The sequence below is a fragment of the Lagenorhynchus albirostris genome, chromosome 15 (assembly GCF_949774975.1).
Source record: "Lagenorhynchus albirostris chromosome 15, mLagAlb1.1, whole genome shotgun sequence".
NCBI classification, from domain to species: domain Eukaryota; kingdom Metazoa; phylum Chordata; class Mammalia; order Artiodactyla; family Delphinidae; genus Lagenorhynchus; species Lagenorhynchus albirostris.
Genome location: NC_083109.1, coordinates 61,938,346 through 61,964,043, shown reverse-complemented (window position 1 = coordinate 61,964,043; position 25,698 = coordinate 61,938,346). Strand labels below are relative to the sequence as shown.

The window sequence follows — 25,698 nt, the reverse complement described above, 5'->3', positions numbered from 1 at the left end:
GAGCAAATGCATATAACACACATAGCACGTGTGCATTATAACAGTGCCTGTGGTAAATAGCAGTTCTTTTGAAGCCTGTCATGTGCCCAGGGTCACAGACAAGGATGCAAGAGAGCCAGGATGACCCTGAACCCACTCTTATGAGTTCACGCTGAGGGGAAGGCAGAACAAGCAGAAGCTGTGAGTCCCAGGGGGAGGGCAAGAGAGAGGGGCCAGGAAAATGGAAACCCATGAAAGAATAATGCTGAACGTCGGGGGTGTTGGGACAGCAGCCTTTAAACCCATTCTCGAAAGAATCAACATCGCAGGAGACGGTAAAGTGAGAAGACACCCTCAGCCATGCAATATGATCTGACTCATACAGTCTGCACGGGAGCTGAGGGTATTAACTTGATTACTTCCCAGCAGGCATGACAAAACCAATCTCACCCTGGTTATTACAGCTACAGTCATGGGGACTATTTCAGTCAAGGGCTGTCACATTCCCGTCACTCCGAGCTTCCCCACCTGAGCCTGTAAATGCTTAGTACGGTCTGAAATTCTATTTCCCTCTTACCCTATTCCAACGGGTCTCGTGTGTGTGTGTGTGTGTGTGTGTGTGTGTGTGTGTGTGTGTGTGTGTGTGTGTGTGTGTGTGTGTGTGTGTGTGTGTGTGTGTGTGTGAAGGGAAACTATTGGGGTCAGGATGGAGTGTGAAAGAACAATTTTTGCACATTCAACAAATACTAATTGGCCTAATAAGTGCCGGGCAGTGTTCAAGATGCTGGGAAAATCCAACAGTGAAGATGAGACGTAGGATCCCTGCCCTCAGGAGCTTATACTCTTTAAGGCATTATCTTGGCAGATATATTCAGAGCTTCCCTCCTTCCTTCATTCCTTCCCTCCCTCCCTCTTTCCATCCTTCCTTCACTTATTCACTCACTTAATAAAAACTCTGGAGTCAGACTGCATCCTACCTTGGCTACTTATTAGCTAATGCAACCTTGGGTAAATTTCTTAACCTCCAATTCCCTCTTCTCTAAAATGGAGGCAAGAATAGGACCCACCTGCACCATCAGCCCTACAGGGAGGTGAGGGCCTGGCTCTGAGAAAGAGCCAGGAAACTGAATTCAACAATGGTCCACACACAGCCTGTTAGCCCGGGAGGCTACAGATCGTCATCTGATGAGGTGTTTATCCAGGTCTGAGTGGGCTATGATCTCTACCCTGGCCATCCTGGAGTCCATCATGCGTCTCTGAGATTGACAAGGTGGTGTACCTCCAGGCAAGGCTACATACTCTAAAGGCAGGGCCTGGGGGGAGCCCTCATTATCATCCACCTCTGTCTGCAGGCTGCTAGCAAGACTTCCGGGGGCCAAGAAGCCAGCCCCTCCCCTGAAGTATGTCACTGAGCCCCCAAAATATGTCCTGACTGCACTGACATCCTTCTGTATGTTTTAGATAATTTGATTTATTCAAGTGTCTACTGTTGACATTTGTCTCTAAGCAGTCGGACTCACGGGCAACATGGGGAAATTTAGTGACGTCACAAGTCAAGAGCTTAGTGCAGTGCCTGGCCCAGGGCTAGAGCTTACGTGTTTGCTAATCTTGTCACTGAGCACTTGCTGTGCATGTGCCAGGTGCAGGGATAATATGTACATACACACACACCATGCAAAGGTCAGTAAATGCGCAGTGAGTGACAGCCATCGTCACAAAAGCAACCTTGGCCCTCCTGAGCTCCCACAGGCTGAAGGGAGCTCTTCAGTACTTTAAAGAACTCACATTCTCTGTCTCCCTTCCTTTTAAAACACAGGGAGTGTATTGTAAACACTAGTGATATGTTTTTAATGTTAGAAACAATGTGTAAGAAGCTTAATTATAGTTTTGGAACAAAATATAAGTTCTGTGCTCTTTGAGAATACAAAAAATAAAAATTGGAAGCATAAAAATAGAAAAAAGACAGGAAAGCAAGACTCAGGCACTAATTTAATCATCTTGTATGGGCCATATATTGACTAATGGTTATATACTAAGAAATAGAGGAATAGATACCCACGTCTCTAGGTGGTTGTGAGAATGTATGTAATACCTTCATCCCGGTGCCTGGCACACAGCAATAAACAGTAAATGTCAGGTTCTCCGGTGTCCTCCCCCTCCATACCCCTTCCTTTCCTCCGCCCCTTCCCCCAGGCACTCACATAAACCTGAGCTCAGACTCCCGCCGGACCAAGACTTCCCGGAGACGCTGGATTTTCACCATCTCCAGCTCGATCTCCTCTGGCCTCATGGTTGTCTCTGCCATGGAGATGATGTCTAGCTGATCTGTGCAGGAGACACAAAACGCAGGCATCAGGACCCCAAGGCTGCATGGGTTTTCAAGAATTCCCTCTGGACAGCCTCCTCTTTGCCCCAGCAACCTTCATACCCCAAGAAGGCACACAGATCTCTGCCAGTGCTGCAAGTGTGTATTTGTGAGCCAGCCCTTTGGAAACTGGAAAGCACGTTTCCATGGGAACCCTGTTACAAGGCAAGAGGAGGCTCAGGCGGGGTCACCAAAACTTGTTCAAGGTTATACATATGGCCTTGACAGCCCTGCCTGGTCCCGGCTTCTGAGCCTCTGGTCCCTTTGACCATGGCCTTTTCACCCTCTCCCAGTCGCCAAAGACCAACGCCAACTTTAGGCACAAAAAAGTTTGTAATGATTATTTTAGCAATACCATTAATAATTATAGGAATACTAAGTAATGTAATAGTAATATGAAATAATACGGGTTTATTGTAGAAAATTCAGATAATACAGATAAGCAAAAGAGAACAAAGTAAAAAGTCACCTATAACCCCACTGCCCAGAGGGAACAACTAACCACATTTTGATGGACATTCTTCTGATCTTATATTTATAATTAGAGTTATATATATTGTCATATAAGTAAAACCATATATTAAAAAACTATATATATAACCATATATATATATACCACATACATAGAGCCATATATATTACCATATATATAGAAAGACACTATATATATGCCTATATATAAATATATCTGTATGTATGTATGTATATATACATGTATGTTAGTTCACTAGGGCTATCATAACAAAACAACAGAAGCTGAACAGCTTAAACTACAGACATTTATTTTCTCCCAGTTCTGGAGGCTGGAAGTCCCAGATCAAGGTCTGGCAGGGTCATCTTCTGGTGAGAGCTCTATTCATGGCTTGTAGACAGCCACCTTCTCACTGTACTCACATGGACTCTTTGTGTTCATGCAGAGAGAGAGCTCTCTGGTGTGTCTTCTTATAAGGACACTAACCCTATGGGATCAGGGCCCCACACTTAATGACCTCATTTAATCTCAGTTATTTTCCCATCTCCAAATCAGCCACACTGGGGATTATGGCCCCAACATATGAATTCGTGGGGGACATAAACACTCAAACCATAATAGTACGTATGCATGCGTATATATGTATATACATAATTCCTCATATATTGCCGCTAACATCTTGGTGTACATTCTTCTAGTGCACACATATGGTAATTTATGTGATTATATATATTATATAGGTAGTGTGCATATATAGGGTAATATATATGGTTTTATACATGTGTTTTATATATATAATGTTATATATAAACACATCTATACTTTTTTAAAGAGTGGAAAAACATACATAAAGATGTTAGTAGTTAGATGTTATATATCGGGCTTCCCTGGTGGCGCAGTGGTTAAGAATCAGCCTGCCAATGCAGGGGACATGGGTTCGAGCCCTGGTCTGGGAAGATCCCACATGCTGAGGAGCAACTAAGCCCGTGCACCACAACTACTGAGCCTGCGCTCTAGAGCCCGAGAGCCACAACTACTGAGCCCGCGTGCCACAACTACGGGAGCCTGCGCGCCTAGAGCCTGTGCTCCGCAACAAGAGAAGCCACCACAGTGAGAAGCTCGCGCACCGCAACGAAGAGTAGCCCCCACTCGCCGCAACTAGAGGAAGCCTACGCACAGCAACAAAGACCCAACTCAGCCATAAATAAATAAAAAAATAAATAAGTAAATAAATAAGTTAAAAAAAAGGACCAAGTTAAATTTAAAAAAATAAAAAAGATGCTATATATTTATACGTATGTTATACACACACATATACCATCATGGAGGTCTGGTCTTTGTAATATAAAGTTAGGATCTCACCATTTTATTACCTGCTCTTTTCACTTAATGACATTTCACGAGCGTTTCCACACGTCCTTGGATGTTCTTCCCCAGCAGCAGTGTGAAAGGCTGTGTGGTGTCTATTTGTGGCTGTATCATGAATCACTTCACCAAATCCCAGACACTTAGGTTGTTTGCTGTTTCCCCCACTAGAAGAAGCAGCCCTGCGATGAGCATTCTCAGAGATCAATCTCCGCGTGCCTCTAAGAGGTGCCTTTAGGTCACATTTCCAGAGTGAATGGCTGGGTTTGGAAGGATGCAGTAGTCTACTGCTCTTCATGGGTAGAGAAGGAGATGTAGGGAAGGAATGTTCTTGCTTTACTCCGAGGTCTACATCACATCACCTGCATCTGCTAACTCCTTCCACCCTGGGCTGTTGTGAGGATTGAATTAACCAAGGCATGTCACTCTTGATGAACGGTTACGATTACCTTTGTTATTACCCCACTGTGCCACGCCATCTCTTTTAATCCTCACCACAAGCCAGAAGGACGAGGATGTTCTCTTTCTTAGTAAATAAGGGAAATAGCTCAAAGCTGGCAAGGGAAGGGGCTGAGCCAAGGTCTGCCTCTAAAACACATGCTCTTTGCCCCGTCATTGCTGCCCCTTCCTCACACAGGCATTCTGAGTCTGATACCCCCCTATCCATTCACATCTTAGGGTTGAAGGTGGTGTCTTACTTTTCTGTGGGCGCCGCAACAAATCATCACAAACTGGGTGGCTTAGGACAGCAGGAATTCATTCTTTCACAGTTCTGGAGGCCAGAAGCAGGTCTGTGTTTTCTCCAGAGGCTCTAGGGGAGGCTCCCTCCTTGCCTCTTCCAGATCCTGGTGGCTCCTGGCAATCCTTGGCTTGTGGCAGCATCACTCCAACCTCTGCCTCTGTTTTCACATAGCCTTCTTCCCAGTGGCTCTGTGTATCCTCCTCTGTCCTTTACTGTCTCATTGCACTTAGGGCCCACCCTAATTCAGTATGATCTCATTTCAATCTTTATCTTAATTCTCCCTGCAAAGACCTTATTTCCAAATAAGGTCACATTCTGAGGTTCTGGGTGGATATGACTTTTGGGAGGACGCTATTTAGTCCACTACAGTGATGAATGGTCACAAGCGTACAAGCTCCCTGACAGCCATGTCACTGTCTCCAAGAGATTTAGTCACTGTGCATGGAGCACAGCCGTGGCTGGAAGCAGCAAGAGTCCCTGGAAGCAGCTGGGGGTGGTGGGGATGAGTGGGATGCGGTGGGCGGGGGCAATGGGACATGGTGAAAACCAGCTGGGGGTCAGAGTTAGAGATTCTTGGTCTGAGGCCAATCACCAGCTGCATGACCTTGAATGAGCCCTTTTACCTCTTAGCATCACATTCTTCCTTTGCAAAATGGGATTCAACAGCTATCATGTGCTACACTGTGCTGTAGGCTTTATATGTAACATCTCATTTAATCCCTATGTTATAGAAGATGTAGCTGAGGCTTAGAGAAGCAAAGTGACTTGGCCAACATCACAAAACCAGAATGTTGCAGAGGCAGAATTCAAATCTAGCCTCTCTCTCCCTCTCCCTCTCTCCCTCGCTCTCTCTCTCTCCCCTTAACTGCCTGCCTTAACCACATAATACAGCCTCAGGTGAGGGTTAAATGCATTTACGGATGTGAATGCGTGCAGTTAACCGCCCCGCAGATATAAGTATCCTCATTTCTCACACATCATGGTTTAGATGGGCAACCTGATTTCCGTGGGACACATGCTGAAAATGGCAACATACCCTGGGGCAAAGCGTGGGACAGAGAGAATTAATCACACCCCATGGATTGGCATTTTACCTCCATCCTTGGGGGAGGATGGAGGCGGTGGCACTGCCAGGCTCCAGGTGCTGAGATGAATGTTTAGCTTTGACTTGGGGCAGAGGATGGAGCTGATACCTCTGTTGAAAAGTCTTGCTCATGGATGCTTTCCTTCCCCTGGAGAAAGGAGCAAAGCCTAGCCCTCAAATCAGATATGGAACACGTTAGAATTCTTTCTCTTAGTCACTGCTCTGTGCCAGGCACTGTGCTAGGCTCATTACAAGCCTTATCTCATTTAATCTTCATAACACCCCAGCTGAGGAGTTAGCCAGCTACAGCCATGGGCCAAAGCCAGCCCCCTCCCTGATTCTGTAGATAAAGTCTTATCGGAACATTGGTCACGCTCGTTCATTTATGTATTATTTATGGGTGCTTTTGAACTATGACAGCAGAATGAGTAGCTGTAACAGAGACTGGCCCACAAAACATCAAATATTTACTATCTGGCCCTTTACAGAAAAAGTTTGCCAACCCCTGCACCCCTACCCTAGATGGTAGATGCTATCATTTCCCCAGTTTAAAGGTTAAAAAAACAAAAAAACCAGGTTTAGCCAGTAATGATACTAGCTAACATTTATTGAGCATTTATCACATGCCAGGATCAAATCACCTTATTTAATTCCCCAAACAGTCCTGGGTGGTAAATACTGTTAGCATCCATTTCACAGATGAGCAGATTGAGGCTCAGGAAAAGGAGTAAGTGATGGGGCCAAGATTTAAAACCAGCTCTGTCCTACTCCAAAGCCCTTGTTGTCATCAGTTCTATTCATTTAAGAACTACCTCCCCACTTAAGAAGTACCATCATCACCTTAGCAATAGAGAAAACTGAGTCTATTTTATTGCACTAGGTACATAGAGAGTAGCTGTTTTTAAGAGTTTGCAGGTGTGGTGATTATCTGGGGAGCTCTACCCCCAGGGATTAGGATACACCTGGGTTGAGGGGTGGGGGTCGTGTCCAAGGACCTTCATACAGGAGGTCTTCAGAGCAGACTCTGAGAAATGCTGGTACAGGATGTGAGTAAGTGAATATCATGCATGGTCGGTTTCTTTTCAGTCTGAACTTGTGTAATAGAACTAGCATGATGGAAACCTTGACAACATTCTCCAGCTAAAAAGCAGACATCCAACAGCTGCCAATGAAGGTGTCCAAGAGGAGGACAAATCCTGGAAGGAGACAGACAAGCGTTTCAGGCCGACTAGAGAAGACAGTTGTAACAAGGCTCTAAGAGAGAGCAAAGCATGGCTGTGTAGAGAGAACGAAGCACGAAGGCACAGAAGTCCCCAGGGCTCCAACTGCCATTGCTGTCAGTCAGCTTCCAGCAGCTGAGTCACTTCTGGGGGATGAGGCAGCTAAATCCATCTTTTTATCCCCAAATGCCACACCAGGGAGATTCATGCCTCATGAGCACAGCAGCACCAGCAAACAAGAGCTGAGCACTGGACATGACTGGGATGTGCCAGCAGGTTTAATCATTTATCTTGAAAATTTAAAGCTACCCGGGTACAGGGCAGAGGCGGTGGGGTTGGCAAATGAGGGCTGACAATCTCCTAGAAACTCGTAATTCAAATACGCGCGAGAAGGAAAATTTCTGGGGACCAAAGAGAAGTCTTCCCTGGTTCGTCTTTTCCAGCCATGGGTCACAGTAGGAAGTTAAGCCCAGGGTCCCCTGGACAATGCCCACTTTTGCTTCTGCTTCCTAATTTCATACACCCAGAGCTCTCTCATATTAAGCATTACTAGGAGTCCAGCACTAACTCATCATGCTCCTAAATACCTTGGCAGGTAGGTATACTCATTATCACCCTCTCTTTACAGGTTAATAAGATGAGGCTCAGAGAGAACATAAGTGATTGGCCAAAGTCACTCAACCAGTGAGTGGCACAGACCCAGGTCTGTCTGATTCCAAAGCCCAGGCTGCTACAGAATAGTGTTTCCAAAACCTCAATTACTATACAGAATTTACCACAATCATGTACTATCTGTTAGGGACTGAATGCTTGTGGCTCCCCCACCCCCACCCCGCCTCCCAAAGTCATATGTAGAAATCCTAACTCTTAATGTGATAGTATTTGGAGGTGGAACATTTGAGAGGTAATTAGGGTTAGCGGAGGTCATGAGGGTGGGGCTCCATAATGGGATTAGTGCCATTATAAGAAGAGACACCAGAGCTTGCGTCCTCTCTCTCTGCTCTGCACCATGTGAGGACACAAGAAGACAGCCGTCTACAAACCAGGAAGAGGGTCCTCATCAAACACCAGATCTGCCAGTGCCTTGATCTTGGACTTCCCAGCCTTCAGAACTGTGAGAAATAACTGTTATTTAAGCCACCCAGTCTATGGTATTTTGTTACAGCAGCATGAGCTAAACACTAACTATACCATCTCGATATTTCTTTATGTTGACTTTTTTTCACTCACATAAACTCCTTAAAGGACTTTTTTTCACTCACATAAACTCCTTAAAGGAAATTTCATTATCACATCCATAAATAATAGGTCACCATCACTTAGCATAATTAGAAAATAGCCATAACCGTAAGTCCAATGGAAACAAAGTGGTGTTATCAAATTCTGGCTAAATATTGTAGCCTGCTCAAGGCTCAGATTGAAGGCCTAATTTTTCTTTCTTAACCAAGTAGATTAGCAAGTACTAAAAGTTAACAAGTACTGGAGAGGTGTTAAAGACAAACCACCAAACTGAGGCTTTCTTCTTTGGTAATCATAAAGATCGAAAATTGGGAAAAAGAGAGCGTAGGAGAGACTGTGGGCTCAGTTCCAGATCACTGCAATAAAGTAAGTATCTCAACAAAGCAAGTCACACAAATTTTTTGGTTTCCCAGGGCATATTAGAGTTAGGTTTGCACTTTAATGTAGTCTATTAAGTGTGCGATAGCATTATGTCTAAAAAAACACACAACAATATACGCACCTTAATTTAAAAACACTTGATTGCTAAAAAATGCTAACCATCATCAGAGCCTTCACTGAGTCATAATCTTTTTGCTGGTGGAGGGTTTGAAATGTGAGAATTACCAAAACGTGACACTGAGACGTGAAGTGAGCAAATGCTGTTGGAAAGGTGGCGTGATAGACTTGACATAGAGTTGCCATAAATCTTCAATTTGTAAAAAACACAATATCTGGGGACTTCCCTGGCCGTCCAGTGGTTAAGACTCCACGCTCCCACTGCAGGGGGCGTGGGTTCAATCCCTGGTCAGGAACTAAGATCCCGCATGCCACGCAGTGCAGCCAAAAAACAAACAAACAAAAACACACAATATCTGGGAAGTGCAATAAAACGAGGTATGCCTGTAATTTTCCTGCAACCTAATTCAATGTGGTTTGATGCTAGAGCATCTGGGCATCTCCCACCTCCTGGGAAAGCTGTTGTAAAACTGAATTCCAGCCCTTTGGGTTGGGAGAGTCTTAGAGGTCCTTAAGGCAGCCTCATCTCTGTGTCTGACAGGATGTGGAATGACACAACAGGATTTGGTTCTGATGGTCCCTTGACAAGCAGCAGTGGGCCCAAATTCTTCAGTTCTCATTGGAAATCAAATGAGAACTGAGGGCTGAAGGAAAATTTGCAATCACATGTCAAGTTTTTCACCCAAAGATGAATCAGCCATTTCAAGTCATTATTTCATCCCAGCTTGTATGACAGAGGCAATTTAATGAAGGTGAACCTATTCATTTCAATCCTACAAACACTTATTAGGCATCCAGCATCCTTAGAACATCCTCAGAAGGACACATGAGAGAAGGGCCACAGTGGTTGTCCTTGGAGGATGTGGGAGACTGGGGGTCAATGTTGGAGGACAATCATCTTCCACCTAACACACCATTTTCTATTGTTTGAATTTTTAAATTAGCTTTTTATTTTGGAATAATTTTCGATTTATAGAAAAGTTGCAAAGCCAACGCCACAGAGAATTTCCATCTACGCTTCCCCTAGTGCCCACCACTGTTAACATCACTGAGACACTGACATTGGTGATTTACTGTTAGCCATGTTATTTGAAATCTTACCATGGCAGGTGTTACCTATTCAAAACAGATTTAAAATAAAGAAAAATGTGTTGGGTACAGATGCTCTGGGAGCCATGTGAGCCCTCAGAGATGGCATGTGAAGGGGTCGGTTAAGGGCATGGACTTTCAGGTCTCAGGGCCACCTCTCAGGCTGACCACACGGTCCCATCAATTTTTGACTCTGGGCCTCAGTTGCTTCAACTGCAACGTGGGGACAATCATACACATCTTTTAGTGAATTTGCATAAGTGCCAGGCATATAGAAAGTTCTCTGTAATATTTGCTCTTATTACCCATTTACTAAATATGCATTGAAAACCTGCTTCGTGCCAGATCCTGTTCTAAGCAATGGGGATGGAACAAAACAGACAAAACCCTTGCCCTCATCAAGTTGACCTTGTAGGAAAGGGCTTACATGTTGGGGAGAAAAGTCATTAGCTCACCAACAGCTTACCCCTGATAGTAGGTTTGGACAGACTCCGGTTCAAGTCCTTGCTCTACCAGTAATTGTGTGATCTGGACACATTACTGATTCTTCCCAAGTCTCAGTTTCCTCTTCTGTAAAATGGGACAGTAACTCCTACCTCATGGAGTTGCTGCTATGGAGATGAAGTGAGAAACCATGTCAAGTGCTTGGTGCAGTGCCTGGGCGTGATAAAGGGTGGTCAGTATCACCTGTCCTTTCCCTGGAAGAGTCAGACTAACATGGGGGAGGAGACAAAGTCAGGATCATCAGATCTGGAGAAGGACGGCCTTCCGGTCATTTAGACCCATGCCTGCTCCGAACAGAGGGTCCAAGAGTGGCCCCACCAGCCCTCTGTCAAGAGGCCAGGCCCTTAGCTCTCACCACCCTGGGTACCCACAGGCACGTCTTCCTGGTATCGACCCCACAAAGAGTCTTAAACACTGGGGAAATAATATCTGGGCCCCACTACTGGGAATGGATATCCTGATGCATTTCAAAGGCTCCTGGGGATACCCCAGGCTTTTATTGTCATCAATCATTCATGTAGGAAAGAAGCCCATTTCAACCCCCAAACATCCTATTATGGGATATATCAAGCATCTCGCCTTCTTGCTATAAAGTGAATCTGATGGGAAACAGCTGGTTGCTTTTAGTGAGTCACCATTTCCCAAGAAGCTAAAGTAACTGCTTTTAATTCAGATGCTCCGTGCCCTCCTCCTCTGCTTTGTGAATAAGGATGCCTCTGGGTCCTGCGAGTTATACCTCCCGCTGCACGGAGCCTTCCCATATGTGATGTCTCCTTGTAATCACAATCACCTCCCAAGGAAGGTTTTGAGGAAACTGACTTGTCTTCAAATCGTGGCCATGGTTATTATCCTCTAATGGGACTTTGGGCATGTTTTTTTAGCGTCTCCGAGTTTCTATTTTCTCGAGTTTCTATTTTTTCTGCCACATCGGCCTTGTCCAAGGTCACAAAAGTAATGAGGGAGAAGGCCCAGTCAGCAGTGGGGTTAAAAAACAGGCACTGGAGTCAAGCTGACTTGGGTTTAAGTCCTGGCTCTGCCTCCTTCTAACTGCTGCCCTTGGGCAAATGACTTCACCTCTCTAAGCCTCAGTTTCCTTATCTGTAAATTGGGAATAATGATGTAGAATGTGAGAATATCTGAGGGCTCATTCTGAAAGCTCAGGAACCAAAGGGAAAGCAAGAGTTTCACCTCCCCTCTACTTGGCAGCCTCTGAGCACTTTGTTGGGACCTGAGTTTCTTACCCTCAGCACTACTGACGTATGGGGCTGGATCATTCTTAGCTGGGGGACTGGCCTGTGCATTGTAGGATGTTTAGCAGCATCCCTGGCCTCCACCCACTAGAAGCCAGCAGCATTCTCCCACCCACCCAAAGTGTCTTCAAACATTTGTGAATATTGCCATAGGGCACAAACTCATCCTCCCTTGAAAACCAGTGATGTAGATCCACTTTTTCTTTTTTTTTTCAATTTTTTTAAATTGAAGTATAGTTGGTTTACAATGTTGTGCAATCTCTGCTGTACAGCAAGGTGAGTCAGTTATACACATATAGACATTCTTTTCCATTATGGTTTATCACAGGATATTGAATATAGTTCCCTGTACTATACACTAGGACCCTGTTGTTTATGCATTTTACATGTAATAGTTTGCATCTGCCAACCCCAAACTCCCAGTCCATCCCTCTCCCTCCCGCTTGGCAACCACCAGTCTGTTCTCTATTAGACCCACATTTTCAACAGTGCTTTTGGGAGCACGGACATGAGACCCACATGAGCGTAGCTAAAAAATCCATCTCTCTGGGCTTCTCCAGGGTCTACTGAATCAGAATCCCCCGAGAGGGGACCCGAAAATCTGTACTTCGTTAAGGCGATTCTTCATTCATTTCTTTGTGCCTCAGTCTCCTGAAATGGGGAGAGAGTGATGGAATCCACCACAAAGGCTCATTATGAAGATTAACTGAGGGGATCCATAGAGCCCTTGGCACGGTGTCCTCAATACACGTTAGCTCCTTTCATCCCAGAAGCACTGGTCTGGACAGAGAGGAACATGGAGGACTCCAGAATTGGGGGAAGAACAGGAAAACCATGGACAGGAGGGTGACACCCTGGTAATGACCGCTCTACTAAAATACCAGCTGAGAACTGTGACTAGTAATGAGGTGACACAAGGGGGACCATGATAGCCACACAGGGGCTTTCCTCTCTGCAGATAATCACTGCTCACATTGACTTCATGCTTAAACTGCCTCCCCAGCTAAAACAAACGTGGACAACTGTTAATAAAAGGCAAGGAAAAAAAAAAGGCAAGAGGCGAAAAAGAAAAAAAATATCCGTCTGTGTATTAGTTGTCTATGGCTGCCATGACAAATGATCACTAATTTATTGGCTTAAAAGAATACAAATGTATTATTTTATAGTTCTGGAGTCAGAGGTTTGACATGGGTCTCACTGGGCAATAAACAAGGTGTCAGCAGGACTGATGCTCTAGGGAAGAATTTGTTTTTTCTCTTTTCTTTTCTTTTCTTTTTTTTTTTTTTTACTTTTTGGCTGCATTGCACGGCATATGGGATCCTAGTTCCCCAACCAGGGATCGAACCCACACCCCCTGCAGTGGAAGCACAGAGTCTTAACCACTGGACCACCAGGGAAGTCCCAGAATCTGTTTCCTTGCCTTTTCTAGCTTCTAGTGGTCGCCTACACTCCCTGGCCTATAGCCACTTCCTCCATTTTCAAAGCTAGCCATGACAGGTTGAGTCCTTTTATGGTGCATCTCTCTGACTCTTCTTCGCCCTTCACAACTCTCGCTGACCCAGTCAAGAAAGCCTCTCTCATTTTAAGGGCTCATGTGATTAGATTGGGTCCACTCGGGAAATCCCTTATAATCTTCTCATCTCAAAGTCTGTACCTTACTTCCATCTGCAACAATAATTCCTGTTTGCTGTATGAGGTAACATATTCATAGGTTCTGAGGATTAGGGTGTAAGCATCTTTTGGGGACCTTTATTCAGTAAATCACAGAGGAGACCAAATGAACCTACTGTGGAGGGTCCCAGGATGGGGTCATTAACATCCTCGTGGGCAAAATCTGTGTTCTGTAGAAAGGGACCTAGATTTACTGAAGGAGGTGAGGCAACCAAGCAGTAAGACTGCCCTCCTGCTCGCTGGGTATCGTCCACCCGACCCAGCTCAGTGCCAACAGCCATGGCACAACACTCTTAGCTGACAGCATGACTCAAGTTAAAATGTTGGCTCTGCCCCTTACTGGCTTGTGCCCTCGGACAAGTTACTTACATTCTCTGAGTTTTTGCTTTTTCGTTTGTAAAGTGTGTCTAATAACCCTAGCTTGCAGTATTTGTTCATTCCATAATAACTATCTGCAAGGCTGGTAAGCTGGTTATGTGACCTTTCCCACTGTCAAGGTCCATCATCTGTTAAGTGGGGATAATAATAAAGGTTACTCATTGGCTGTGGTGAGGGTTGAATGACAGGTTGTGTGTAATGCTCTTAATGTGGTACCTGGTACATCATAAAGACAGTGAGGTCTTGGTGAGTGTCAATTATCACAACTACCATCACCGTCATCAGCAGCTGCATCCTCCTCCTCCTCCTCATCATTACCATCATCATCACATCATCATTATCATCTTCTGCGTCATTATCATCATCATCACTACCATCACCATCATCATCATCACCATCATCAGCATCACCACCATCACCATCAGCAGCAGCAGCATCACGACCATCATCAAAAGAGAAATCAGACAACCTTAGGCCGACACCACAGCTGGAGCTGGGGGTGGGGAAGGACAGAGGAGATCAGCCCCAGGAGCCCCTGCCCCAACTTTACCTCCCTCCCCAGAACTCCCTTCACTGGGAATACCCTACCTCTTACACCATCCCATTCCATGCCTTTTAAGGAGAATGAGAGGCACTAAAAAGCTGTGTGTCCCACCTGCCTCATCCACAAAACTAGTCTTAGGTCTGGAGGGAAGGGGGAGGGAGATCATATTAAGGTAGTGGAAAGCAATTCTTTTCTTTAAATGACTATTCTAGAATATTACCCTTCAAGGAATCGCCTCAGAATGCCCTATGCTTCTAATAATACCAACATTCCTCAAGCCTTTTAAAACATTTTTTAGACTCCAATATGCTGATTAAATCCTTCCTGGAATAAGGAGAGGTATTAATAAACAAACTCTTCTTTGATCATTGCTTTCAAATCAGTTTATGAGCCATTCCAGAAAAGCAGTTTAACACATTTATATTCACGTGATTTAATTACCCACTTTATTTGGCTCTGAATGACCTTTCCAAACCTCAAACTCCCTCTCCAAGGCAAAGGTTTATCACCATTGAGGATGTTCACAAGACTTCAACACAGATTGGGACTGCAGTTCCCAAGGGAGGTTTCCAGCAAGGTTTTCACTTGAATAATGTGTGTGTTACCTCTAAGTGGGGCTTTGAAGGAAATGACACATGAGTTCTGACAGTTTATCTAACAATCTGTAATGTCATTTTTTCATTATTCAGCGTCCTCACCCCAACACGTCTAAGTGACCTTCAATGAGTCATCAAATCACTCTGTTGTATTTCTCCAACCCCAAGCAGAAGGGCTCAGATTGGTTTCTGAGGTCCTTAAAGACCCAACAAGAGAATATTCTCCCTAATTCAGAGGGAGTTGGTAAGAATGTTGAATTAAAACCATGGAAATCGATAACCCTGTAATAACAATAAGGTAATTGTCCAATTAAAATTGCATAGACAACTGTTTTTTGGTACTTCTGCAGGTTCATCGTATTATTCAAGGTTCATTTCTTTAAAAATGTCCTCCAGCCCTGCAATCTCAGACAGACTTCATGAATATAGACAATTATGAATCTATCCTGAGCTGTGATTCATGCCTCTTTCACTAAGACTCCCTAACACTTCCAATTTACAAACCAATTCAGAAGTAAGCAGAGGGCCCAGGTCACGCAAGGATGGGTAGAGAACCAGATGGTGCTGCTTAAAAGCCTGCTTGGTGGGGCCAAGATGATTAGAATCTAGAGGAAAATAAATTGGGACTGTCTAAAGTAATATTTCAGTTTTTAAAAATTGCTTAGCTTGGAAATCATGTGGCTCATTTCATCCCTCAGTGGCTAGAAACTTAACTGGAGAGATAAACTGCTTGGAGAACATTATTTTATTTCAGAAAGTTCAAGACCGAGGAATAGCCTGGGATAAATCCTTATCTGAGCTGGGGTGGTTTGGGTGTGATTTGGGATGCTTGAGGGTCAGAGAAAACCAGCCAGGGAAGTCTGTGCCTGGGCTGTGTGCAAGCTTGAGTGGGCCAAGTTCAATGTTCACCAACATGGGCTGCGAGCTGGGAAGCCAGAGGGAGAGTTGGATCATGGCAGAAGAAGAAAGGACACAAATGTGGAAATGGACTTGCTGGATTGAAAGTCCAGCATGAGAAATAAGATAAGCCCCTAAACAGAAAGAAAGCAAAAGCGTCGGATAAAAGGCAAAAGCATCGGACTAGAAATACTCAAGGATATGTGTATATATATATATATATATATATATATATATATATATATATATATATATATATATTTAAACTAAACTAGAGTCCATACTTTGCTCAGATTTCCTTAGTTTTCACCTAATGTCCTTTTTTTGTTCCAGGATCCTATCCAGGACACCCCATGACATTTAATCATCATGTCTCCTTAGACTCCTCTTGGCTGTGACAGTTTCTCAGAGTGTCCTTGTTTTTGATGGCAATGTTGATGGTTTTGAGGAGGACTCATCAGATGTTTTTGTAGAATGTCCCTCCACTGGAATCTGTCTGCTGTTTTTCTGTTGATTAGACTGGGGTTATGGGTTTGCAAGAGGAAGACCACAGAGGGAGAGTGCCATTCTCACTGCCTTCTATCAAGGGCACTGTAAAGGTCACTCTTGATGTTGACCTTGATCGCCTGGCCGAGGTCATAATTGTCAGGTTTCTCCCCCCCTACTCCTTTCCATACCGTACTCTCTAGAAGGAAGTCACTAAGCACAGCCCACGCTGACAGGGTGGGGACTGATGAGCACTTCCTTGAGGGCAGCATATGGTATTATTTTTATAAATAGAAAAATATTCCCACATTAGAAGGTGAGGAGGGTCACATGCCAGTGGATCAAAACCCCAGAACTTCTGTGTGTCCCAGCTAGAACTGGGGGTGTGGCAAGGGCCAGCTCCCAGCAACACTGCAAGAGATGCAAAATCTTTGTGTTCAAGTCCAAACATCAACTTGATTTCAACGAAGCTGAAGATGCCAAAAAGCTGGGCGTAAAAACTAGGCAAAACTTCAGCCAGTTGGGATACTTTTCATAGGCAGTGATTTTTATCCTATCCAGCATCTCTTTTCAATACTCAGGGCTCCACCCCCTCAGGGGGTCCTTCCTCTGTGGGACCTTGGGCAAATGACTTGGCCTCAGATGTTCTGAGGGGCTTCTCATATAGTCAATGTACCTACCATAGGCCAAGCAATGTTCTGGGCACTAGGCACACAGAAATGCAGCATTCATCCTAGTGGGGAAGATGGGCAGCAAGTAAAAAAATAAACATCCTTTAAGTTGACAGGACTATGCAGAGAGTAAAATGTGGTTATGGTCTGGTAAGCGATTGACAGGGCATCCTTCAGACAGTGGGGCTGAGGAAGACCTCTCTAAGAAAGTGACATTTGAGCTGACACTAAATGACCAAGAGGAGCCGGCCTGGGAAGATAGAAGGAAAGAATGTTACCAGCAGATGGAACAGCAAGTGCGGAAGCCCTGAGAGGGGAACCAGCTTCGCTCAAGAACAGAGAAAAGGCCAGTGTGGGCGGAACAAAATGAGAACAGGGGAGGGTGTGACACGATGGAGAGACAGGAAGGGGCCAGATAATGCAAGCCCTGGTGGAAAGTTGGAACTTTATTCCCAGTGGTTGACCTACAGAAGGATTCTAAGCGGGGGAGAGATGAGATCGCTGTCTCCCATGAGAGAGGGTATAGAGGTAGGGAGCAGGCACCGAGGTAGGAAGACCAGCTTCCTGCAACTGCCTCAGAGAGTTGGAGAATTAAATGCAGCATAATGTGTGCAAATTGCTTAGTCCAGGGCTTGGTCATAGAAAGTGATCAGTAAATGAAATAAAATACATGCAGTCAATAAATGTATGACTGCAGTAATGCAGATGCTTCCTGCTTCTTCCAGCTCAGCCACAGCCACCTCTGTAGCTCCCACTCTCTGTGGACTTTTGCAGAAGGTGATTCAGCCCCGCAGTTGCTGGCTGTCCTGTTCCCACAGACAGGGCTATCTGGCCTGGGGTGTGGCAAATGGGTGAGGCTGAGCATTTTGGGGGTACACACACACCCAGGCACACAAGATGGGGTCTGAAACATTGGCCCAGGCCCCAGAGTTAGGACTGGAGTATGTCCTGAGGGTCCTCCATAAAGGATAACGGAATATGCCACCCCAAAACATGCCCCTTTGGCACAGGATTATTTTCAGCTGAAGGCAATGGAGAGGAAAAAAAAGATAAAAGAAAAGCTCTCCGCCCTTCTTGATCTGCCTAAAAGCAGGACATCAGTTTATAATAAAGAGGTCTCCCCTCCCCTCTGTACCAGGAAGGAGAGAAATTAATCACTGGAAACAACTCTAGATCCTCATCAGCCTGGAGGTGGCTCCAGAGGAATCTATACAACAAACTTAGACTAACAAGTCCTTATTGTCCATTAGTTTCCTCCATCTACCGATCTTCTCATAAGAAACTCAAAGTCCCTTTTCTTTGTCTTGCCAGTACTCTAACAATGTATTGTTCTTCTGTTAAGATGCTACATCAGCCCAAGTTCTAACCACTATTATGAGTTACTCATCACTCCCAGGTATATGTGTGATGCACATGTTAATAAACTCCTGTTTATTTTTCTCTTGTGAATCTGTCTTTTGTCAGTCTCATTTACAGGGCTCCAGCCAGGGAGCCTGAGATGGGTAGAGGACAAAATTTTTTCTCTTCCCCACATCTGGTTGGCACGTCCTAAAGTAGGTGCATGTAACTGAGGGCCACACTCTTGTTTGGTGGAGGATGGGGGAAAAAATGCTGAATCTGGAGTGGGTCACTGAGAGCAAAAGAAAAACAAGGTCAGAATGAAGCGTACCAAGGGATAACCTTGAGGTGATAAATATCTGGGGAAAGGTAGGAAAAGCTAGACTCTGTGGTGTGGAGACGAGCAGAGGAAATTGTCATCAATACTCCCAAGCCTGGAAAACTCCACCATGAGTCACAAAGAGCCCACGTCAAGAAACAGCTATTTTGAGCCCAGCTAAAGGGTGGGGCACTGTCTGCCTTTACTGAGACGGGTGAGGGGCTGAGCCAGGCTTTTCGCTATTCAAGTCACTGCTTCCCCTGAACAGAATCTCAATCAACTGAGTGCTGAGAGTCTAGACCACCTGACTGCACAGAAAATGAAATCTAAACCATTCTGTAGCTCCGGGTTTCTCAAGCCTAGAAGGTCTGCTTCAGGAGAAGCTGGAACCTGCAGAGAGAACTTTGCCAAAGGGAAGACAGGCAATCCCTTTGAGAAGACGGGGTGTGAACAGCAATTTCCTGCTCCTGGCAGCTCATCCACCCACTTCGTTCGAGGCATTTAGATTCTAAATGTCACATGGTGATGTCCCCGACATGACGTGGACATTTGTTGATTTTTGCCTCCCAGCATCCATTTGCCTTTCCTTGGTAAGAGGACCCCCATTTTAGTTGGGGAACCGATGCAGGCACCACTCCTGGGTCTTGGGGATTGTTGGGCTGACCCTGCCAGGGTGTGGCGTTCTGTTTCCCCAGACCCCTGGGGCTGGTTCAGATGGGCATGAAGCTCCATAACAAAAGACAAGCAGTCAGGCCCTGAGCTTTTGTGTGAACTTTGGAGGGAGAGAAACCCTGCCCAGTTTCCTGCTGGCCTTGGACCTCTCAGAACATGGATCCTGAGGGCAAACCTTCATGGAAGGGAGAAAGGCCAAGAGATGGAGAGATGGAGAGAAGCAGATGAACCCTGGATCGACTTCTAGAGTAACAGAACCCAGTGCATTCTCTTTTTGCTTAAGCAGTTTGAGTTTTCTGTTGCATGTAACAGAAATATGTTGCATATAATGGTCACATAAATACTCCACATCTTCTAAGAGAAATGTGTAAGGAGGAGCAGCAGAGGGTGGAAATGCCTCTGGGGTAACAGGGCTGTGGATTCAGGGCAATCCTTGTGTCTCCCCCTGTCCATAGTCAAAAATGCAAATATGATCGTCTCCTAAAGCATGGATTGCAAACTACAGCCCACAGGTCAAATCCAGACCACCACTGTTTTTGTACAGCCTGTGAGCTAAGAATGGTTTTTCCGTTTTTTACATATCGGGAAAAAAATCAAAAGAAAAATAGTTTGTGACATGTGAAAATTACACAAAATTCACATTTCAGTGTCCCTAAATAAAGCTTTATTGGAACCTAGCCATGCCCATTTGTTTATGTATTATCTATGGCTGCTTTTACACTACAACAGAGCTGAATGGTTGGAATAGAGACCATCTGACTTCAAAGACAAAATATTTACTGTTAGCCCATTAAAAGAAGGTTTGCAGACCTCTGTCCTAAAGGATCCTTTACACAAAGGACATTTTGTAAGTAGCCTTTTATAAACTAGGCTACTAAGGGCTTTAGGTTCCAAACTTATTATGCTCAGAAACGTGTTAAAACGATTGGCTTTTCTTGCCAAGTAAAAATGAGAATTGCTAATTATTTATAGAAACTTGTTTAGAAGAAACTCCGTTCTAAGCTTTTAAGGTTGTAAACCAGAAGTACTATTCAGAACTCAAAAACAATCCCAAAGGCAACAGCAAGGATGTATTCAATTTCACTAATGGTTATTTATTTTCCCATAACCACAAAAATTCTATTTCTAGTATCTTCTATTTTTTAAATAATCTAAGAACTAATATAAGCCATAATTGAAATGAACTTAACAGTAAGAATAACAATAGCTATTACTTATTTATTTTAACAATACCTATTATTTATTAAGCCTTTACTATTTGCAGGCAGAATTTGAACATTTTACTTATATTCACACATTTAATTGTCCCAACCACTGCACTGGGTAGATACTATTATTCTACCCATTTGGTAGATGAGAAAACTAAGGCACAGAAGCAAGGTAAGTAATTTGCTTACAGTCATACAGCCAGAAAACACTGGGGCCAGGATTCAAACCCCTGTAAACTGGTCCCCTAAATTGGACTACACTATGGGGAAGACTACCTCAGCTTTATTTAAAAGAGATGTGGGGGGGATTCCCTGGTGGTCCAGTGGTTAGGACTCAGTACTTTCACTGCCAGGGGTACGGCTTCAATCCCTGGTTGGGGCACCAAAATCCTGCAAGCTGCATGATGAAGCCAAAAAAATAAAAATAAAAATAATAAAAGAGAACTTCCCCGGTGGTCCAGTCAGTGGTTAAGACTCTGTGCTTCCACTGCAGCAAAAAAAAAAAAAAAAAGAGAGAGAGAGAGAGAGAGAGAGAGAGAGAGAGAGAGAGAGAGAGAGATATGAGGGCAACAAGATTTCACCTGATGAAACAAAATTCATATTTTATGGCAAGACAAGAAAATTTAAACATAAAATTGTTCTCTGCCTGTTTGGGCCTCCTCCCTCTCCTTTAGTGTGTGCTGTATATCTGCATTAACCAGACCTCCTTAGGAGATAACCTTCCTTATTTATCTTGTAAGGGACCACAGTGACCCATGACCTACTACTCACTTTGTACGTGTAGATCTGGATTGTGTAAACTGTCAATAATACATAATTTGATGTATAACCCTTTATCTCAAAAACTTACGTAACTGTGCTTTGACCTCTAACGGGTAGAATATTCCTCAGAGCTTTCTGAAAGACTGTCTCCTGGGTTACAATCCACAGGTTGGCTCCAATAAAATTTTCCATTTCTTTCTTAGATTCACTATTGATTAATTTTTCATCAACACACTATAGTCTGAAATTTAATTAGTAGCACAATGCAGTGCACACTTCTTTTTTAAGCTTCTTAGAACGTCAGCTTTTCTGGAAAATGTCTTTTCTCTGAACATTCTACATAGTCATGTTAGGCAACGGACCCCCACCCCTCTCCTATCTCCACATCTGATTGGACCGGGTATGGACATCTGACCCAAGTGGACCAATAGGCTCTTCCCTGAGACTTTGGTACTGAGATTAAGATTCCAGCCTCAGGACTTCCCTGGTGGCACAGTGGTTAAGAATCTGCCTGCTAGTGCAGGGGACACGAGTTCGATCCCTGGTCCGGGAAGATCCCACGTGCTGCGGAGCAGCTAAGCCTGTGCATCACAACTATTGGGCCTGCGCTCTGGAGCCTGCGAGCCACAACTGCTGAGCCCGCGCACCTAGAGCCCATGCTCCACAACAAGAAAAGCCCCCACTCGCCACACCTAGAGAAAGCCTGCGCGCAGCAATGAAGACCCAACGCAGCCAAAAATAAGTAAATAAATAAAAGATTCTAGCCTCAATCTAACTGCTGTTTTAAAACATAAGCCTGGTAGCTGTTTGCCACAAGTCCCCAAAACCAGAAAAAGCCAGTCTTCAGTGTGAGAGAAGAATGAAGGAGACATGACAAGAAAAACACAGATGAGAAATGGAGAAATGGTGGAGGAAGGGAGCTCCCTGATTCACGACACGCCCTAGTCCCTTCCCGACTTCCAGCAGAACTCCGCCCTGGGTTTTGTGAGGCACCCCCATGATGGTTAATTTTAGTGTCAACTTGAGTGGGCCACCATGCCCTGATTACACATTATTTCTGGGTGTGTCTGTGAGGGTGTTTCTGGGTGAGATTAGCATTTGAATGGGTGAACTCCATAAAGCAGATAGCCCTCCTCATGTGGATGGGCAGCATCCCATTCCTGGAGGACCTGCATAGAAAAAAAGGCAGAAGAAAGAAGAACTCCTCTCTTTTTTCCCTGCCTCACTGATTGAGCTGGGACGTCTCATCTCATCCTCCTGCCCTCTGACTGCTATTTGTATCATTGGCTTCCCTGGTTCTCAGGCTTCCTCCAGACTCAGACTGAATTACTCCATTGGCTTTCCTGAGTCTCCAGCTTGCAGATGGCAGATCGTGAGAATTCTCAGCCTCCATAATTGCATGAACCAATTCCTTATAGCAACTCTCTCTCTCTCTCTCTCTCTCTCTGTATGTATGTGTATATGTGTGTATATATATATATATATAATTTCCTATTGGGTTTCTCTGGAGAATCCTAATACAATCCAGAATCCTTAAATAATATCCCCTTTGGCTAAATCGAATGGGTTTCAATTACCTACAACCAAAAGAATCCTCAAACATAGCCCAATTAAGGGCAAAACAATCTTCCAGTTTTCATATTCTCTGAATCATCAGCATGAGCCTCTCAAATAATGGATTCGCTGGATTTCTAATTATTCCCTTAGTTGTGCACTAACTAGGCCAGCTCCCAGGAATCACTGGTTTGTAGGCGGAGGGACTAGTTGAAAATGCCTAAAATGGTGTATCGGACATGCAGGGAGTCAAGAAATTGGTGTTAGACTTCAGTTTACTTTTTCTTATTGGTTGTGTACTTCTATTCTTTTTCCCTGAAAAGCAGCAAACATTCTTCTCCATTTCCCTTCAATGAAACAGCTGGAAATGGCAGTTTTACTTGGGATGGAGCTGAGGGAGGGAGATAAACAGTGTCATAGAACCAGTTGCTGAAATGACCGGAATGGATATAAAATGCAGTTGCATAATTTCCTCATAAGTCACATTTCTGAAGGTGGAAATGGTTCTGAGACAATCCAAATGCTTCTCTGAAGAAATCAGTAAGTGGGATGGAAAAGAAAGTGATGGCTTCCCAGGGTTGGTAGTAATTGTGATTTTAATGGGTGTGATAGTCCCATTTATAGATGGGCAACATGAGGACCTGAATGGCCAGGAAATTTGCTAACCGATGGCAAGGTCAGGATTAGGCCTCTGGCCTTGAGTCCAGCTCTTCAATCCCAGTGGCCTCTGAGTGATGTCCGTTCTCTTCCCCAGCCAGCATCTGTGTCCTGATTTCCCCTTGGGGGATTGGGCATGTGATCCAGAACCTGGTCAATGAAAATATCCCACCACAACCTCTTCCCCTTTCTCCTGCCACAATAATTGGTTCAGGTCTGGGCAAATTACCCAATTTGGAGTCATGAGTGTCAGTCCCAGGACTTTTAATGAACCTATTGGAGAAGAGTATGCTCTCCCTTCTGGGATTGCTAGCTGATGGCTAATGTAAGCTTGGAGCTGTTGAGATTGCCACAAAAAGCACCTGTCTGAGAGTAAAGCTGACATTGGTAGATGCAGAATAAAGAAAAGAAGATGGAGAGACTGAGTCCTGCTGATCCAGGACTGAACTGATCCTTAGTTGAACCTCTGGATCCAGCCATGCCTGAAGCTAGCCCAATCTCTTCCAGGACCTAAGCCAATAACTTCTTTCTTTAGCTTGAGCCAGTCGAATTAGCTTTGTTGCTTGAACTCAAGAGCCCTGAGTAGTGCAGCTGTCATCCTGTAGCCTGCAGGGGTGGTCAGTACCTGCCCTGAACATTCTAAATATTTGGCACAGACCAGCAGGCTGAATGTGACAATGGACATTCTTGCATGCACTGTTTATCGAGTGCCTACTATATGCCAGGCCCTGGGCCCAGTGCAGCTGACACAGAGGTGAACAAAACAGACCCACCCCCTGTCCTCATAGAGCTCAAAGACAGACAATCAAATGGGCTAGTACAATAAGGTGGATAGGTGCTTGGGCAGGAGCAGCACTGAGACCTTCACTAGTCTGGGGCCAGAAAAGTGTTTCGAGGAAGTGACCTTTAAGCTGACACCCAAGAAGGACAGAGCGAGAGTGGGAGAGGAGAAAAAGAAGGGACGAGGTGGAAAGGAAACATATGCCAAGACCAAGCCTCAAGAGAGGAGGACAGCCCAGGATGGCTGCAGTGTAATGTCTGAGCTAGGAACTAGCACGGGAGGATGCTGGAGGTCCTTCTCTTTTTTTTCATTAGCAGGTCTGACCTCATTTCAGGTCTGACCTCATTTCATGGCACTTCACTTTATTGAGCTTTGCAGATACTGCATTTTTTTACAAATCAAAGGTTGGTGGCAATCCTGCATTTGAGCAAGTCTATCAGCACCATTTTTCCCAATAGTATTTGCTCACTTTGTGTCTCTGTGTCACACTTTGGTAATTCTCACAATATTTCAAACTTTTTCATTATTATCATATTTGTTATGGTGATCTGTGATCCATGATCTTTGATGTTACCACTATGACTCACTGAAGGCTCAGATGATGGTTAGCATTTTTTTAGCAATAAACTATTTTTTAATTAAGGTATATACATTGCTTTTTAGTCATAATGCTGTTGCACACTTAACAGACTACAGGTATAGTGTTAACATACTTTAATGTGCACTGGGAAACCAAAAATTCGTGTGACTTGCTTTATTGCGAACTTCACTTTATTGCGGTGGTCTGGAACCGAACCCGCAGTATCTCCAAGGTGTGCCTGTACTACTAAAGCATACCCTGAATTCACCCGCTGCATGCCATCTCATGACTCCTCTCCTAGCCTGTCATCTGAGCAATTTCTAGAGCCGTCATGGTTTCACTCCCCACAATCCACTCTTCACGCAGCAACCAGGGTGAGGGCAATAGGGAGCCATAGAAAGGACATGAGCAGGGAAGGGGCAGGCCCTCTTAGGATGAGGGTCTCTACTTTGCCTGCAGATCATCTTTAACTATTTCTCAAATGGGCCCTGAAGTTATTTTCTGGGTGTTCGTTCAGCCTGCTAGTGGAGTCTGAGGTAAGAGTACTCCAGTGGGATCTGCAGGTGTTGGCAAAGCCACCCAGGCCGCTCAGGATTAACTGCAGTGAATGACGACTTGTCCTTTGCCTGTGTCTTCCTTGAATTTTTATTTTATTTTTTATTTCTTTTCATTTCATTTTTGGCTGTGCGTCATGCAAGATCTTAGCTCCCCGACCACGGATCAAACCTATGCCCCCTGCAGTGGAAGCACAGAGTCTTAACCACTGGACCAGGGAAG

At 44.6% G+C, this 25,698-nt stretch overlaps 1 protein-coding gene across 1 annotated transcript in view; it reads right to left on the bottom strand.

Moving 5' to 3' along the window:
- The window catches only part of BMERB1 (bMERB domain containing 1), a 174,798-nt gene that overhangs the window by 67,499 nt on the left and 81,601 nt on the right, over positions 1-25,698 (bottom strand). The window contains exon 3 of the mRNA XM_060122659.1: positions 2,181-2,304. Coding sequence (XP_059978642.1) covers positions 2,181-2,304 — 124 coding nt within the window. The remainder of the gene's footprint in view (positions 1-2,180; positions 2,305-25,698) is intronic.